The 17819-nt window shown below is 38.7% G+C and overlaps 1 protein-coding gene across 1 annotated transcript; it reads right to left on the bottom strand.

Annotated features, from left to right (window-relative positions):
- Positions 1 to 2225: 2225 nt before the first annotated feature.
- smox (spermine oxidase) lies at positions 2226 to 16403 on the bottom strand. The gene is given in 8 exon segments (XM_005807131.2): positions 2226 to 2657; positions 2659 to 2771; positions 4182 to 4342; positions 6690 to 7434; positions 8502 to 8675; positions 9939 to 10165; positions 10725 to 10959; positions 16294 to 16403. Coding segments are annotated over 7 exon segments (1746 nt in total). The 5' UTR covers positions 10933 to 10959; positions 16294 to 16403; the 3' UTR covers positions 2226 to 2539.
- Positions 16404 to 17819: the final 1416 nt, after the last annotated feature.

Genomic DNA, 17819 nt, shown 5'->3' with positions numbered 1-17819 from the left:
TGAACAGTCGAGCAGGAAGTTAACAAGGTGCCCTGACAGTTATGCCTGAAAGCCGCATTCAGGAAGCTCAGCTGCATGTCACACAGGAAGTAACAAAGAGCTAAACTTGTGCAAGCCACTTGCCACACAAAGACCGCCCTGTCTGGGGGTTTTCCTGGTTTCTTTTGAGCAAATCATTTGTGAAAGGATCAAAAGTTCTGCTATTTACAGCACCTTCCCTTAATAGTAGTCATACACTTGAACATACAAATTGTGAAATGCTTTAGCAAACACCAACGCATTTAATTGGAATATTATGAGGTATTAAATGATAAAAGTTCTCCAATTACGCGGATACAGGCAGCCGAAATGGGTTTTCTCTGTAGGGTGTCTGGGCTCTCCCTTAGAGATAGGGTGAGAAGCTCAGTCATCCGGGAGGGACTCAGAGTAGAGCCACTGCTCCTTCACGTCGAGAGGAGCCAGTTGAGGTGGCTCGGGCATCTGGTCAGGATGCCTCCTGGACGCCTCCCTGGTGAGGTGTTCCAGGCACGTCCCACCGTGAGGAGGCACCAGGGAAGACTCAGGACACGCTGGAGGGATTATATCTCTCGGCTGGTCTGGGAACGCCTCGGGATTCCCCCGGAGGAGCTGGAACAAGTGGCTGAGGAGAGGGAAGTCTGGGCCTCCCTTCTGAAGCCGCTACCCCCGCGACCCGACCCCGGATAAAGAGGAAGAAAATGGATAGATGGAAGTACTCCAATTAGTGAATAATGTCAAATAAAATTAATACAAATAAAAGTCTGAAAAGAGTGCGCACATATCTGGTCCCCTTTACTCTCTCCTTAATTCAGTGTAATCCATGTGATACATGCAAAGGGAATCTAGAAAAATAGGGCTCATCAATCAAGACTTTATAAAATTATTTTGCTGGTTTATAAATCACAGAATAGCTTTGCACCAAAATACCTTAAAGATCTGTTGTCGTTGTATCAGGTCTTCTGGTTCTGGTCTGCTCTGCATCCCCAGAACCAGAACCAAACATGGAGAAGCAGCATTCAGTCTTTATGCTCCTATAATTTGGAACAACCTTCCAGAAAACTGCAAAAATGCTGAAACGCTGACTTCCTTTTCTTTGCCACTGGAGTGTAATGTCCTTTTGCTGTTGTTGTTTATTGTATGTTTTTATCATTTAAAGCAGTTTGAATTGCCTCATTGCTGAAATTTGTGATACAAATAAACTTGACTTATATGGCCCTCCGACAGGGAACTAATAATGAAAATGAGTTTTGCCAAGAGGATGTGGTGCAAGGGTAAAACCTGTGACATGTACAGAGGCCTCAGTTCTCGATGCGGCCGTCACGGGTTTGAGTCCCCGCCCATTGACTTTTGCCACTTCTTCCCCATCTCTCACAACCAGCTTTCCTGTTGCTTCACAACCAAAGGCCACAAGAGCCGAAAAAAAGATTCTTATATGTTAAATGCATAAATGTGAATAAGTTCACTTTCTTTTAAGCTTTGCTACTTCAAAAAGTTGAACAGACGTTCACTTTCCTTGACTTTTGTCTTAATACAACAGTCTCGAAAAATATCTAGTTGTGTCAAAGTTAAAAAATGTAGAATAATACTCACTCTTTTAAGACAAAAACTAACCAAGAGCCATTTATAATTTAGGTTTCACTAAGTATTGAATACATATCATTTTAAGCCCAGATATTTGTGCTTTTTCTCAGCTGACAATGTTGAGCGAAGCCGTTAAAACTGTGTCTTTAAATTTATCAAGCCAGAATACTTGACCGGCTGGTGATGGTGAAGCTGCAGCTGAATGGTTAATTCCTCTGCAGCCTCACATGTTCCTCTGCCAGAGCAGGACTCATGCCAGAACTTTGTCCCAGCGTTCTCCTCATCTTGTTCTCCCTGTCTGAATAGAGGAGGAGAGTGGACAGCCGACAGAAAACAAAGTTTCAGCTTACACTCATCCACACAATCCTCTAATTTGACTGATTTAACAATCTCAATCAAAATGCTGAATGTTGTAAAACTCCTGTGAGAGTTTCAGTGGAACTTAAAATACAGCAACCAAGTGTCGTATTAATGTTTAATGAACTCAGGTGATTTTATTACTTCCAGAAAAACCCCTGGTATTTGTTACTTTTTTTTCCAGTCAATTAAAATTGTTGTTTTGGGTGTTATATTTGACAGCTAATCAATAAGCAGAGACCGTTTCACATAAAAAGCTATGAAGCTGATGAATGAGCATAGAACTTTTATTTTGTTAAAATTTGCACAATTTTTGTTAATTATCTCCATTATTTTTTGAAGAAACATGATATTAAATACAGAAGGCACTTATAAAAAGGTAAATTAAAGATGTTGCTGCTATGAACATTAAATTCCTGATATAGAAAAAAAAAACAGTAACAGCATCATGAAAGAATGGCCAAGACAAGAAATTACAGCACCGTTGATAACTGTTTAAACAAAACATTTAAAATGAAATTAAGCTGATTTAAAATCTACAGTACGTGAAAAATACTCATTTATCAGTGTAATAATGCCCGAGCTATGCGTAGACATGGAACCTAATCGTTAAGACAGAAAGTTTTAAGTCAATGGTTTGTAATTTTTTCACTAGTTGGAGGCTCAATATCTTTATATAGATTATATTAGGCTTTGTGGTCATGGTACACCTCCATCAAGCGAGTGGCCTCTCTTTGCCCTGAGAGCAAAGCACCGTGTGTTGTGGAATAGTACTTTCTGTGGGTGGCCTCTCCTGCAAACAGGACCTGCAGCGGCTAAGAAAGGAGCAAAAGAAAGCGGGGGAGGGGAGAGACAAAAGGGAAAACATGTTAGAGAACAAATCCAGATTAATAGCAACATTTGTCAGTATCATATGGTTTTAGCCTTCCCAGAGGCACCGTCTTCAATTTCTCTTTCCCTAGTTGGAGGTTCACTTGTTGAAGTGCTGCTGGAGCTAACCTGAGTGTGATTTTAGCTGAGAGAGGTCATGCTGTTCCTGCAGGAGTGTCAAATGTACATGAAGAACTCCCACCAATCAAACACACCTCTAGCTCCTTTTCCTCTTCACCCAGAATCATCAGGTTTCATGCTCCAGCCTTGTGGGCAACAATCAGCATTTGCTCTCTGACAGCATTTGCTCTAACTGTGTTGGCAGTGTGACGGTTGCTGATCTCTGTAAAGATATATTAGATCTATGCATATATTTACCTAGTTTATGATGACTGTATCTGAACTGAATGGGTGACAGATTACCTGTTCATTTTCCACATGTTGACACATTACAATCACGATTTTCTATGTATTTTACAACCATTTAGTTTTGCAAACCCCAGTGGTGCAAAATGAGGACAATGAAGCATAGTTTTAATATTTTTTTATATAAATAAAAAGCTGAATGGTGGAGTGTGTATTTCCAGCTGGTGTTTAGCTGGTGTTCAGTTTCCCAGTGTTCCTGAATCAATATTAGCTGAACTACATTTTGCTGCTGTCACATCTCCACATGGTTTGACAACATTAAATGAGCTTCTTAAGTCTTTCTTTCTTTCCTTCTTTCTTCCTTTCTTTCACAAATGTCTTTGTTAATTGCCACTCTTTTATAAAGGCCAGCTTTCTGGAGTGCAATAGTTGTTCAATCAAAAAATAGTAGACTTCAGCTGTGGATCTCTGCAGCTCCTCCAGAGGCACCATAGGCCTCTTGTCTGCCCCCTGATAAAGAGTCTCTTTGCCTGGTTTGTCAGTTTAGTTGCTGTCATCTCCATTTCTCCCTGATGTTTGCTGTTCCTTCATCTTCATGATGCTGTTTGTCCACTGATGTTCTCTAATAAGCATCTAAGGCCTTCATGCAACAACTGGATTGAGACTGAGATTAAATTACAGGTTAACACTCTGTAGTATTTAGACTTCTGAAGGCAACTGATTGCATGATAGTTTATTAAGCGCGAAAAACGTGACGCACTCTTATTTCTCAGTAAGAAACCTTTGAAAATGACGTGTTTTCTCCATTTCACAATGATGTAATACTTTGTGTTGGTCTGTCACATAAAATTCCAATTAAACACGCTGAAGGTCTCAAAGTGACAAAATGGGTAAAATGTTTTTAGATTGTGAGTCCTCTAAAAAAAGGATTTGTTTGAGTGCATGGCAAATGAGAAAAACATGAAATGTACTTTGTTCAGTTGTCTTACTGGAGCCTTGGTGCTGTTAGCATAAGGCAGCGGCATGGCCAGCCTTTCACAGTCTTGTCCACTGGACCCGACCCTGGTGAAGGAGTAGGAGCCTCGGATGTAGGGGTTGCTGCCCCAAGATGAGCGCAGGATACGCTTGGGTTTTGGAATGTCAGGATTCCCTATCAACAGACAACATGAAGGGAAAAAGTCAGCATATATACTATTGAATGTTCAAATTAAATAGAGTTTGCTTTCTATGCCATAATAAAACTCAGACAGTGTGTTTTAGGTCAGACTCGGTTCAAATGTACAAAGGGTATGTGCATAGTGATTAAGTGTAAGATATTATATCTTAAATCAATAGTGATAAATAAAATCAATGCTGACACAGATGAAGCTGCAGTGAGGCCCAAGGTTTGTAGCTCTGATAGGTGATGAAGAAATTAGGATATGACGATGGCATAGATTCTGGTTATCTATTACATGACTCCATGTGCAGGTATATGCATGTTTACTATCATGGGTTTGTCAGCCTATGACTCACTATGACATTGTGCTGAATCATTAACTGTAGTCAAGCTACAGATCAGCAAAAGGGAAGAACTTAAGTACAAGAAAAACAGTTTAATCACTAAAATGAAGTGTATTTGCCATGTATTTAATTCTTAAACTTTGGTGTGCAAAGTAAAGCAAGAAATATAGCAATTAAACAGCTAATGAACCAGAAGTAAGTAGTTACTTGTTACTTTTACTTTAGTTATATTTAGTTAGCTACATTTACCTAAGTAACTTTGAAAAAAAAATTAGGAGCAGTTTTAAGGCATCATATTTTTTACTTCAAACAAGAGTTTCACAAATAAAACTCTTGTTTGAGTCAAATTTTTGGCTACTCCGGTTACTTCACAAAATACAGCAAGTATGTTTTGACTAAAAACCCACCTGATACAGAAACAGTGCTGTGAATGGTGAGACTTAAGGTTTGTAAAAAAAATAGCTTCATGTTATTTTCTATTTGTTGAGTTTGTGGTTTTGTTGCCCATTTTTTATGTTATGATGATGTTATTTATATTTACTTATTCTTTTATTATTCCATTTGTATAATTTCTGTATAAATACAATATTTTAACAAATTAAATCAGATTACATAGTAATGCTCAAGTACCCTTATACTTTTTTACTATTTTTTTGGGTTAATTCTTTTTCTTCTACTGAAGTTATTTGAGTACAGTTTTTGGCAACTTAATCTAAAATCTTAATATATAAGGGGGATTGATGCTGTACTCTTGTATTTTGACAAAGACAAGTCAGATGAAAAAAAAAAAGTGATGTAAAAGCTGTGGCCATATTGTCGCTTATATGCCAGTATGTCACATGATCATTGTGGACGAAGAAAGATAAAGTTCAACGAGTCAAAGTCATTTTGCTTAGAACTCTGAGTGCAAACAGAGGCTCCCCTGTGAGGATATATGTAATTAAACAACAGCTGCATAAATAAAAACACACTGACCTAATTGAGGAGTGTGTGTGTGTGGGGGCGGGGGGGTTGCGGACGTGAGCATGTGTGGCTTTGTACTTGATACATTATAAAGACCATTTTTCTATGTGTGTGTGTGTGAGAGAATGACTTTTGTGTAATTCACATTACACATAAATAGGAAGTGCACTGACCTCAGCATGAAGTGACACATACAGCCTCTGTACTTGGACTGTGACCCAGTTCAGAGGAAGAAGCCAGACTTGTGCGTGTTCTGTACTTCCTTCCTGACCTACTGTCATTCAGCACACAGTAAATCAGCCCAGAGAACAGGTTTCATGTTCTGTTGCAATCACGTTGGTGCCCTTACGCTACTTTTCCCTGAGTTGTTCACCCTCCAATAATGTGAACAAGGCTTGTCTTATCTACTCAGTGATCGATACTCAGTGTTCAGTTCTGCATCTGTGATCATTATAGATGTTCTTTAGAGAAACAGACTCTCCCGTCTGAGCTGTGGACCTCCATGATTTCTCCAGTTACTGCCGGGACTTTTGGCTGCTTTGATTTTATTATTGCCCTCTATATGCAGTTGACATCCTGTCTATTGTATACAATATACAATAGACAGGATTTTATTTTTATGCTTTTTAGTTGTGAAAAATGCTGAAACAGTGTGTGATGTTTCTTCCACTCGACAGTTATCCTCTACCTTATTCGTCAATCATATGGAATCACATTAAAATACATTAAAGCTTGTGGATGTACTGTAGTGTGACAAAATGTAATGAAGTAACATACTTTCTCAGGGTGCAGTACAGCTGAGTCATTCAGCTGATTCCATTGTAAAACTTTGTTTTTCTAGGAAAGCAGATTACATCACAGCATCAGTTACGCTGTAAAAACTCCCAGATAATGACCCACTTATGACTCACTTGGTAAAAATTCTCACTCTTGGTCATCCAAGGTTACTAGGTTAATTTCAGACGAGAGAAGGCTCATGAAGTGAGGAAACAGATGACCAGTTCCCTGTGCTTGAATGTGTGTGTCCTGACCTGTGAAGCGCCTCAGCAGCTTGGTGCAGGTTTCAGCCACTGTCTCGTCATCGCAGCGCTCCATGTGCAGCGCCTCTTGGCCGCAGATCCAGCCGCTTAGCATGTAGCCATAGCGCTCTGGTGGGTAGAGGACATCGAAACTGCAGATTTTCTTGTACCACAAATCTTCGGGGTAGGCCAGCTGTTCGAGCTGAGCTTCATCCTCCCACACGAACTGGATGCTGTTGCACTCTGGGCTCCAGAAGGGCTCCTCAAACTCTAGGAAAATCTTATCAGTGGTGCTGATGCCCAGCTTCTCGATGGCGAGCACCTTGTCTTCGGGAAGAGATGGAGAGAACATGGCCTCGTGGTTCTGCTTCAGCACACCGAGGGAAGTCGTCACGATGACGTGGTCTGCTGGGATCCACTCCTCATCCTCGCACTCCACCCAAATGGGCTGACCCAGGATCAGGGGTTCCTCGTTACGTTGGTGGCTGTGGTTGTTGTCGTTGTGGTTGTCCTCCATCTTGACATGGCTGCCCTTGCCGATGACTTCTCGATGCTGTGCTGAGTAATTCCAGTGGATGCAGCGGACTGGTTTGCAAAGGCAGATGGTGTGAGATGGGATGTCCTGGGCCAGGAGGTCCACAATCTTCATGAAGCCTTCAGGAATGACATAATGTGCGCCAGGGATCTCTGTCCACTCTCCAAACTCACTCAAAGACACCTCATCCATGCTGGGAGAGCTGCTCTCACAGCTCTCCACCTTAAAGAAAGACATCATTATATCACTCATGTAAACATCAAATCCCTTTTGCAACAAGACTGAAAAGTAATTAAGTTGTTACCCCAACAGAAATTAGCCTAAATGAATCATTTCAAACATGTGAGAACTCACAGGCAATGATCCAAGTGATTACAACAAAACTTCTATTTTGCCTGCAAAAAGCAAACATTCAGTGCTTTTTGCGGTGAAAATGTACTAATCACCATACAGATGTCTTCCATTTTATTTGTTTGTCACGCTAATTTCTTTTCTTTTTTTTCTGATCATCAACAAATATTATTATCAGGCACATATAATCCGGGTGAATACGAAAAGGAGTTTTCAAATTTTGCTTTCATTCATTAAGTAAAAAAAAAAAACTAAATTCTGCCAAACCAAACTGGTCTAATATCAAAATGTTATTTTCATTTAGGAATTTTAATATTTTCCAAACATCTTGAGGATCATCAAGATGCATTTCAGTCATTTGTGTTCATTTTGGTCAGCAGTGGATTTGGATTTTCAACTCCCACAATGATGTCATTGTGCACAGTTAGTTCTTAGAGCTGAACTCTTATTTTAATGGAGACCAGTGAGGTCAGCAGGGCTTTAGATGAGGTCCTGGATTTGTTTGTGACCTCCTGGTTGAGTCGCTAAAACCCTTCCTCATCTGTTCTTTTAGTTCTTTAGACTGGGGAATAAAATGTTTATTTTTTAGATGTTTTAACCAAATTCACATAATACAATATCATCAAACAATGGGGACAAACAACATTTTGTTTATGTTCTCCAGAATCATTTGAGAATTGATTTTTGTGTTTAATCAAAATATCTTTGTCTGATTAGAAATATTTAATTGTGACCAAAAAAAGCTAACAGGAGAACACAGTAAACAGAAGGCCATTAATTTAATTGTTTATTAAAGGGTATCAGAATTAAGGGGGCTGAGCACAAATGCAAACCAAAATATTTAATACAATTTTTATTTGTAAAAAATATTAAAAACAGTTTGAATATTTTTTTCACTGTCAAGAATCCACAGATGGATGTGAAGAACCCAAACATACCTTGAGGTACTGTTGAAGCATCGAGAGTTTGAGCTTCTTGGTGCTTTCAGAATCATCAGGGTCCACCATAATCCTCTTGCGCACCAAGTCTCGAGTAAAAACGCCGACGCTGTTCTGGCTCTCTGCACAAACTGGTTTCCCATTCTGGAAGAACTCCTGAGTCAGCTCATATACCTACAGGAGGGAGGAATGCAGCAATTCAAGATAAGAGAAAGAGGAGGAAAGTAAGGAAAGACAGTCAGTCAGTGGAAGCTTTACTTGAGTAAGAAACGCATCTCAATTATGCCAAAATGTAAAAGAAATAAAAATGTAAAAAATAAAATATAACTAGGTATGTTCTGGTTACCTGGTTTACGGTATACCAAGGTTTTTTTTTTTAAAGGAAATAGAACAAATAAAGACTATAGATCACATTATTATTAACTGTAAAAACCAACATGTGAGGATGATTGTCAATTTTCTCTGTTTTAAAAAGAAGTAATTACAGTGTTGTTTTAAAATGTTGACAGTAGTCCAGTGAAATCACACCTACTGACTCTTAGCATATGCTGGTTTGTGTCACTGAACACACCTTTCTCATGAACAGCAATCAATTATGCATCAACATGTTTCAAGGGAAAACAATCACAGTATCGTGCCACAATGTCCCAACTTCCAGTTAATGAAGCTGGATTTCTTAGAAAGAATAACCTGTATTACTCACTTCCAGAATACATCAGACGAACAGAGGTAAAATATTGATATTGAACGCTGTGCCTAGTAAAGTGGATGGAAAGTTACAACCAATGTGGACATTATAACCATCAAAACTGTGTTTAAAGATATTATCAATCTGAATGTTGAGGCTACTACTGCAGTCGCCTCTATCAGTTCACTCTGCTCAAAGCTGCTTTAGTAAACACATAATAATAAACACTTTTTTAACGAATAAAGTGATTCTGTCCTAAAAGACTGAGATTATGTCACAGAGATTTCTATGTTGTATGAACAACCAGGAGATATCCTGAACTATCAGGTGCATCAGATGCATGACGTCTTGCTTCCAGGATGCATAGTTTTATTATTATGTTATTATTATTATGTTTTTCATATCACTATTTAATTAACTGGATGGAGAGTAACATTTTCTTGTTTGCGTGTACATGACTATATTTACATTTTTAGGTTTTTACTATTACACCTTGTGGAAATTTCCCCTTCTGAATTTTAAACAAAGGGTTAGAGTTAAAATTTTTACAGCACAGCAACCTACTTTAAAAGTAACTAGTGACCTTGTATAACCTGCTTACTGTGCTGTGACCGCCTGCAGAATGGTCTTTGTGAGATTAGCACACACAGTTTTTTTCTGTTACTTTGCAGGCAAAACCACGCATAGCACAATTTGTACATTGTAATATGAATTCAGATGTGCACATATCCATCTCTGTGTAGTCTCACCTCATTGTACAGGTCACTGAATTCCTCCACCAGGTCTTTGGGGATCCTTTTGCCCACATTGGTCTGATAGTGAGCCACACCGTTCTTGGTGTACAGGCTGATGCGTCCCACACTCCTCTCTCCGTCTGTGGTGTGCTCCAGCATTCCATTTTCCTCTGCCAGGTGGTACACTGGGTTCCCATTGGCACCATGAATCCAGGTAGCTCCAAGTTCCAAAGTTGCTTCTCCTGCAACAACAACAACAAAAAAAACATTTGGATTAATGAAATACGTTAGCTCTGTTTGAATTTGTTATGATTTACACAGCTGTAGTTATAATGTCTGAATGAACAGCACTGCATATAAAGTCTGAATAGCTCAACTTCCATCATTAGAAAGTCAAGTTTGATAACATAATAGATTTACTACATGGTAAATGCAGTTTTAAAATTAATTTATGTATTCTTTACTATCAGTGCTGTCCAGTTCCGGTTCTTCCAGCTTGTTTTGGATGTAATAAAGCTCCATCACACCTGTGTCAAACAGCAGCTCACATTATCACTGAGTTCTGCTAACAATCCATTCATTTAATTTCAGCAAAATTAAATGAATGGATTGAGGGCTTTGGCATGTTAAGACCAGAATTGAACATTGCAGATGCATCTAAAATGAAAAGATTTAGCGTTTTTAAACTATCCTTGATGACCAGGTAAAATAGCCAGCACCCTACTGACCGACTTGTTCCCTACGTTTAAAAGAAAGTTTTCAAAACAAAAACTTTGGCTAAACAGCAACACATGATCTCACCGTTCTTAACACTCTGAACTCTTCCACCGATGTGGTCTGATGCTTCTAGGACGGTGACATCCGTGAATCCGTTTTTCAGTAGGACCCTTGTTGCAGCAAGGCCAGCCAAGCCAGCACCAATTACTACTATTCGAGGCTGTCGATGAGGGCGAAAGCCGCTACTAAGAGGATCATCAGTGCTGTCTGAGGAAATTTCACAACTTTGCATGCCGTCTAAACTCTTCTTCGGTTGAGTCTGGAGGAGACAAATACAAACGGTGTTAGTAGTCACAACATCTGAGTTATATCTGGTTGAGCACTGTCTCACAGTATGCTACTAAGATATAGAGGTATGTCCGCAATTACTCATATCCCTGGCAGATTATGAGTTAAAATAATCTTTTATTTTAACCGGGCAGAGTCCCGACTGGAATCTGTGGATGGAGCTAAAGATTAGGGTGATGGCAAGGATGCCTTGCAACCTCAGACATGGAAGTTTGTTATCAAAAAAAGGAAAAGAGAGATGAGTGCTTAAACAATAGCTGTGTTGATGCTGATATTCTTTCTACAAATGAGTTCATCATTGCTGCAAAGACCTATATACCTAAAAAAGACCTAAACTGAGGTGAGGCATCTAAAAACCTGTTGAAACTGGAAGCAAAGAGTTTGTTGTTTACTGTTGTTAAACGAGTAAATCCTTAAAATATTTTCACCAGTAGGTTCAACACATAATTCGGCCTGATTTGGAGCTGTGCTGAGCTGTTTATCAAGCTACGACTACAAAAGCCTATTGAACAGGCGACCCGTGCTGTTAGTCGGCAGTCAACTTAACATGACCCACATTTACACCAGACTTTATTACAATCATTAACTTAATTTAGAGTCTTCATTTTGTGGCATGTTTACATTGCTTCGTCCCCTGGCTCTGTATTACTGTTTATTGAGCGTGAGGCCAAATTAGAAGGTCTTTGGAGAACCGTGTTATTTCTGTCAGAGAACACAGCGTACACAAAAGAGAAGCATTTCTTATTACAGTTTCCTGAATTTCCCAGACAGAGAAATGGCAAAGTTCCTGATGAAAGAGTACAAAGCCGACCTTGTTGCTTCAGCACAAGGCTCTTTGCTGTGAATGTATGGACAGCTGTGTGTAAAAACAAGTCAAGGACATTTGATTGAAAACATAATATAGACATTTACTCAGCACCAACATTTGTAGCCTTTTATCAAAGATTAACAGTAAACTGTCTTCTACATTAAAAGGAAGCATTGTAAAATGGTTTAATTAATTCTTCGAAATAATCCTGCTTTGGTGTGATTGTATCTGTACACAAAGATCACTAAATGTTACCCCAGTAAGCAGTATGTGGAAAATATATAAAGAATAGAATAGAATGGAATAGAATTAAATTAAGTTTAATGGTTTAAAGATGTAGCCTCTCGCTCGGAATGTTAGCTGGAGATAAGCACCAGCACCAATCCCAACCCCACTAGGGACAAGGGAGTTAGAAAATGGATGGATGGATAAAGATGTACCTCTTTAAAAACTGGTACGAAAAATAACAGAGAATTCTATTCTATTTGATGATTTTGACAGAAATGTTTACTGTTACATTATTACATTCATAAATAATATATTGATATATAATAGATCTACGAGTTAAATTCTAATCAAAAATATATTCCCCTTAGTCTAAATATGGTTCTAATTGTACATCATTTAATGTGCATTTAAAGCTCAAACTGATTCAAGAAATCCACAAAAAAAACTCATATGACCTGACTCATAAAACATATCTGTTAAAGAATAATTTTGAAACCCATTTTCACAACAGTTTTCTATCAAATTTTAACTATATTTATGTCATACCTTTTACATTTTAGTTCTTCATACTGAGAAATTAAAGAATCTGTCGTTGACTCGCTAGTCAAGTATAGAACAAGTAGCGTTACAGGCAGGTAGAAGTCATCTGACTAACAGAGAAAGAGGAAATTACAAGCCTGGACTTCAAGAAAACATATGTGAAAATCACTCTGTAAAGTCAAAATTAAACTGACGTCTGTTTATGGAGGACAAGCACAGTTTAGTGGAAATAGAGTTTTGGTTGACTGCTGTCCCCTCAGGGAGATATGGGTTAAACCCAATAATATGCTGGAGTCAGCATATGATGTTGGGTCTAATTTCACTTTAAACACCCTGCAGGTTTATAGGACAATCAGAAATGAATTTCGTGCATAAACAATAATTCCTACAATACTGTATATATTAAGAATAAAAAGGATTCAGGCAATAATGCTTAATTTATTTTCTATTTACCAAACAACCAGGTAATTTCTTTGTAAATTAAATAAAGAGTATTTCTGGAAAATTAAAAGCAATAAATCTCCCCTCATGTGACTTTAAATCACAGAAGTGCAGCAGTGCATTTATTCCACTCCAAACATTTCATCGTTATATATAATTAAAACACTATAGCTGCAGTTTTCATGCATTTTGTGGTAATCAAGCTTCAACAATTCAATATTTCTGTGGACTGTAATGTGCATATGCATGTAAAGGAATTTTTCTCTACATCATGATCTCATGTGATTTCATGTAAGGCGATCAATATTCAACACAAACCGTCTCTGAGCCTCTCACACACATTACTCTGACAGATTGTGCATCCGTTCCTGGTTGCATGTAATTCCATGGCTGGTTAATACAGACAACACATGTCGCCGCTCCATGCTTTACCCTAGCACCACAGATTACTGTGTGGGCTAGCCTTGGTTAGACAGGTGGCTGCTGGTGGGGTGGGGTGAGGATGAAGGGAAGGGAGTTTGCAAACACTGACCTAGAAATGGCAATTTACAGAGAAGCGAGTCTGCCAATGGACTCTCAAAGAGCAGGACTGGCCTTCAGCAGGAACTCTTTTAAATGACTGTGTCTGAGCTCCTGTCTCTCGTCATAACTGTTTCCTCTCCCTGTTTTCACCCGCAAACACAGCTCTTTCCAGCTGTGTGCGCACACACTCGCACACATCTGCATTTCCTCTACCAGCCCCGTGAGACCAGGGGCAGGGAAGCAGACATTTCTACATCTCTACATGAAAAACTTGCAGTTTAGTCTTGCGGATGCATGCCAAGGGTCAGACATTCCTCATTTCGCTCCCAACTCTGATTTTCCCATGCTGCAGGGGTTAAGTGGGAGCACGCAAATGCGCGTGTGCACTTCACAGCTGTGCAGCAGCGCACCACACTGGTTGGCCCCCTGATGGGTACTGTTGGCTTAGTCTAAAGCGGAATCATAAAAATGAAAAAGAAAATAAATTGTTTTCTTGATAAATGAAAAGAATGATTTCTAATGGGAGCATATCAATAATATAACAGAAAAATGACTGAGTGAGAACTTTCTCTAAAGTTTGAACTGGAGACTATGATTTCTTCTGAGGAGGCTATAGTGCACCGATGTCTCAAGTTTGCGGTTCCTTATGTAACATAATCATTCTTCAGCAATTTTTGACATAAAGAAAAATTATGCAAATACAATTTTTCAGCATTCTCAACTAGGTTGCGCTTTCTTTCTTTTATGTCTTTCCATCTTTCTCAACTTCAGACAGACATATATCAAAGGATCTTAAAAATATTGCCATGACAGGGTGGGTGCAGCAGTGGATGGTTGTTTGTGTTTTTTTAATGTTGTTTGGGCTGCAGACATCTCCTGCTTTTACTTCATGTTTTCAGTTAACATGGTGTACATATTGAACCATCAGCTGTTTTATAGCAATATCGTGTTACTTTTTTTTGCTGTTGTCGGAAGTAATTATTTTCTCAAGAAACAAATACAGATGAACAAGAACAAACAGAACTCATTCATCTGTAAAAGATTTGACAAGATTGAACAAGAATAAGCATTGTGAAATAATATCATCTAATTTTCCATTGCGTGTGAACCTGATGGTCATCCGTAAACTACAAAAGGAGGCGGTCCGAATACGAGAAAAAGTTGTTGTTTTTTTAAAACTGTGCCAGTAATTTATGTTTTTTATTGTTCTACATAATAAGTAGGGATGAGTGCTGTGGATTTAGAATTTGATCACAATATTTTGTGGTATGTATTGTGCTACTGTTAAAAATAATTATAAAAATGTACTTCAGGTTTTTCGCACAGAATCCTGAGCTCTACAGCTACTGCTTATGAAAATTTAATTTACTAATTTACAAAAGAGACTACACCAAATTTTATTGACATTGTCTTTACCCACTTGTCCTTGTAAGACCCCACGGGGCTTAGTGTCTATCTCCAGGGGTTATTGGACATGAGGCGAGGTCTATTGCCTGGACATGTCACCAGTCCATTACAGGGTAACAGACACATGTTTTTGTCATAAAACAGAACACAGGAACCACTCAGATTTTTGGATACATTATGATTTATTAATACTCTTATGAACCCTACAGTGGAAGAATATGGTAAAAGTGAGAACCCTAGCACACTGTTCATTTTTCTGCTTTGCAAATGTCATCAGTTAGAGTTTATGGATACTGCGATAAATCACAAAATCTTATCAAACAAAATGTAAATAGTTGTAGGATGTATTTACAGCCAAACTCTAATAAAAATTAGATTCCTGTAAACTTATGTTTGACTAGAAAAAGAAAAATGGCTTGCATTTTATTTCAATTATTTTATAGACTAATCTAATCTAATATAAGAATGAGATAATCACTTGTTTTAGTTCGTCCTTCATGCCATCAGTTCCTGATGAGAAAATGTACTTATGCCAGGAAGATTGAAACAAATGCATGACTTTATGTGGTGGATATTCACCAAATTTCCACCGAAGCAATGACCAACATTGTAAATATATTATTTAGTTGTAAACGGTGAAAACAAAACATTGCGATAGGAGTTTCAACCAAAGAAATCTATTATCTTTGTTCTAATTAGTTTTACTTGTTGTTTTTCAGGATACCACTGTAACACCAGTATAGTGCTACAAACTGTACATAAGCGCACCAAACTGGGAAGCTGAAACTTTTCCTAGCAGAATAAAGAAGTGAGAGCCGCTCGCCGCATGTCAGAACAAAGACAGCTGAAATCAGATGTTTCCTGTGTGCTGCGCGCAACAGCTGTGTGGTGAAAGCCTGCCACGTCTATAGGCTGTGATGCCAAAGTGGCAGCAGCTCTTAAACAAAGCGAGCCACTTCACGGAGTTCATCTGGAAGACAGAGCAGCGATGGTGACGTGACAACACACAAACGCGCCTGGAAGCGGAAAAATACGGGTGAAAAACTCCGTTTCCGTTCAAAGCCAGAGCCACTTTGCTCTGTTTAACACACATCAGCGTGTCAGATGTTGTTTTTGGTCAGCGCGGCGCTCCTGTGTACAGTTTGTCTTTGTACGGCGTTTTTTGTTGTTGTTTTTTTCAGTGTTTATCCTCACAAACACCTGGCTGACATTCAGTAAAAACGTGTAAACAAGATTATCTCCCGTTATTGGCCAGCGACACGCAGCCTGGGTTCTAGAGGATGAACGCGCTCACCATCAGCGACCCGCTTTGTAAACAATAACCGGAGTGAATGTGCTGTACGTGGAGCAGCAGTTTACCTGACTCTCTTGGTCTTCTTCTGTATAAAATCCCCCTCAGAGTGCTCCGCTTCTCCTTTTGTGCCTCTCTGGTTCTCTGACCGACCGGCTCGGCTTTGTATTTATGTCTGGAAACCAGAAGCAGCCAGTTTTTCTGGTGGCCGCTGCCTCCTCATTAATTAAACATGAGCTATGATGACGGCGCAGACCAGCCCTCCGTTGAGTAAAGCCTACTGTCACAGGGCTGTTAGCACACTCGGATTCACGCACATCTGACCTGCCAGCCACAACAAATCCCTTCACTTCACAGTCAGTCAATGATCATGCTCGTGGTATTATGGTGTGATGACTGACACCGAGTAATGGTTTTCATTCACTTCAGAACACCATGTGATCGCCTTTAGGTATCAAGGTTATTATATCTGCAAGCCGGGACGAAAGCATTTTTAAGGTTCATGAAGGATTTTACCAAAGAAAGAAAAACTTACCACTTTATCTGTGTATTTGTCCTGATCCAACTGTGGCAACAAATAAAAAGTCGTGTTGACAGAAGATCGTCATCTAACTTGACTGTGTTTAGCTGTCTTGCAAGGACAAAATTGGTAAAAAATATATTCCTAGATGTACAAGCTTGTAGAAAAGAACTTCAAAAGGAGTTAGAGCTGTAACTCCTTTGAAAGGTGGTCCTCAAAGCAGACTGCATGGAGAAGACTGTGCTATACTTTTAAACATTTTGTAAATAACAGTCTTTTCCTTCATCCTAGGCAACTATGCACTAACTTGTGTTGCTCTATATAAAATCCCAGTAAAATACATCAAAGTATGTAATTACTGTAGGCTGTATACTTAATAAAATGGGGATTGTGTTTTATTGGAAATATCTGAACAAGAATGACAAGCAAAAGCAGACGATTAAGAATTACCGGAAGCAAAATATTTATTCAATTTATAAACTTACTGTATCTGAAGGAAAATGAATAAGAAATAGCCAGTGGACAGAAAGGAGGGCAAGTAAATCCATTCAAATGCTGCAAGGAAGTATTTCTGTTTGCCCTAGTTTTCACGGTCAATTGAACCATGCAATGAGAAATGTGGGTTTCAGGACATGATTCACAAAACAACATATTGCGATAATACCCAGCATCAATGAGACTAAGCAAAAGGAAACTACTGCAAACTAGAATACAAAGTAAAAGATACAAATACAATGTGACTCTGAAGCGCTCAGAATAAAGGTTCAAATTGGAAAGGAAAAACATGTATTCACTTGCTCATTCTAACGTCAGACCCATAAAGCATCTTTTATTGTTTTCTCAAGTCAGTGCATTCAACTAGAAGAGAACTGGGTAAGGAGTGTCTTCTATTCTCTTTCAGTGACACATAGGCTGTTGTTTGATGTGGTAGAGCACACTTAAAAAAATGGTTCTTAGAACCAACTTTAAAAAATAGTCCAGTTTGTTACTGCTAACTATTTTAGTTTTGCTCAAGGTATAATTCTGATTTGAATAATTCTGAAATCACAATTATACCTCGAACAAAACTAATAA

The sequence above is a fragment of the Xiphophorus maculatus genome, chromosome 5 (genome assembly GCF_002775205.1).
Source record: "Xiphophorus maculatus strain JP 163 A chromosome 5, X_maculatus-5.0-male, whole genome shotgun sequence".
NCBI lineage: Eukaryota > Metazoa > Chordata > Actinopteri > Cyprinodontiformes > Poeciliidae > Xiphophorus > Xiphophorus maculatus.
The sequence above is the reverse complement of the archived record's forward strand: the minus strand, read 5'-3'. Positions and strand labels throughout refer to the sequence as shown.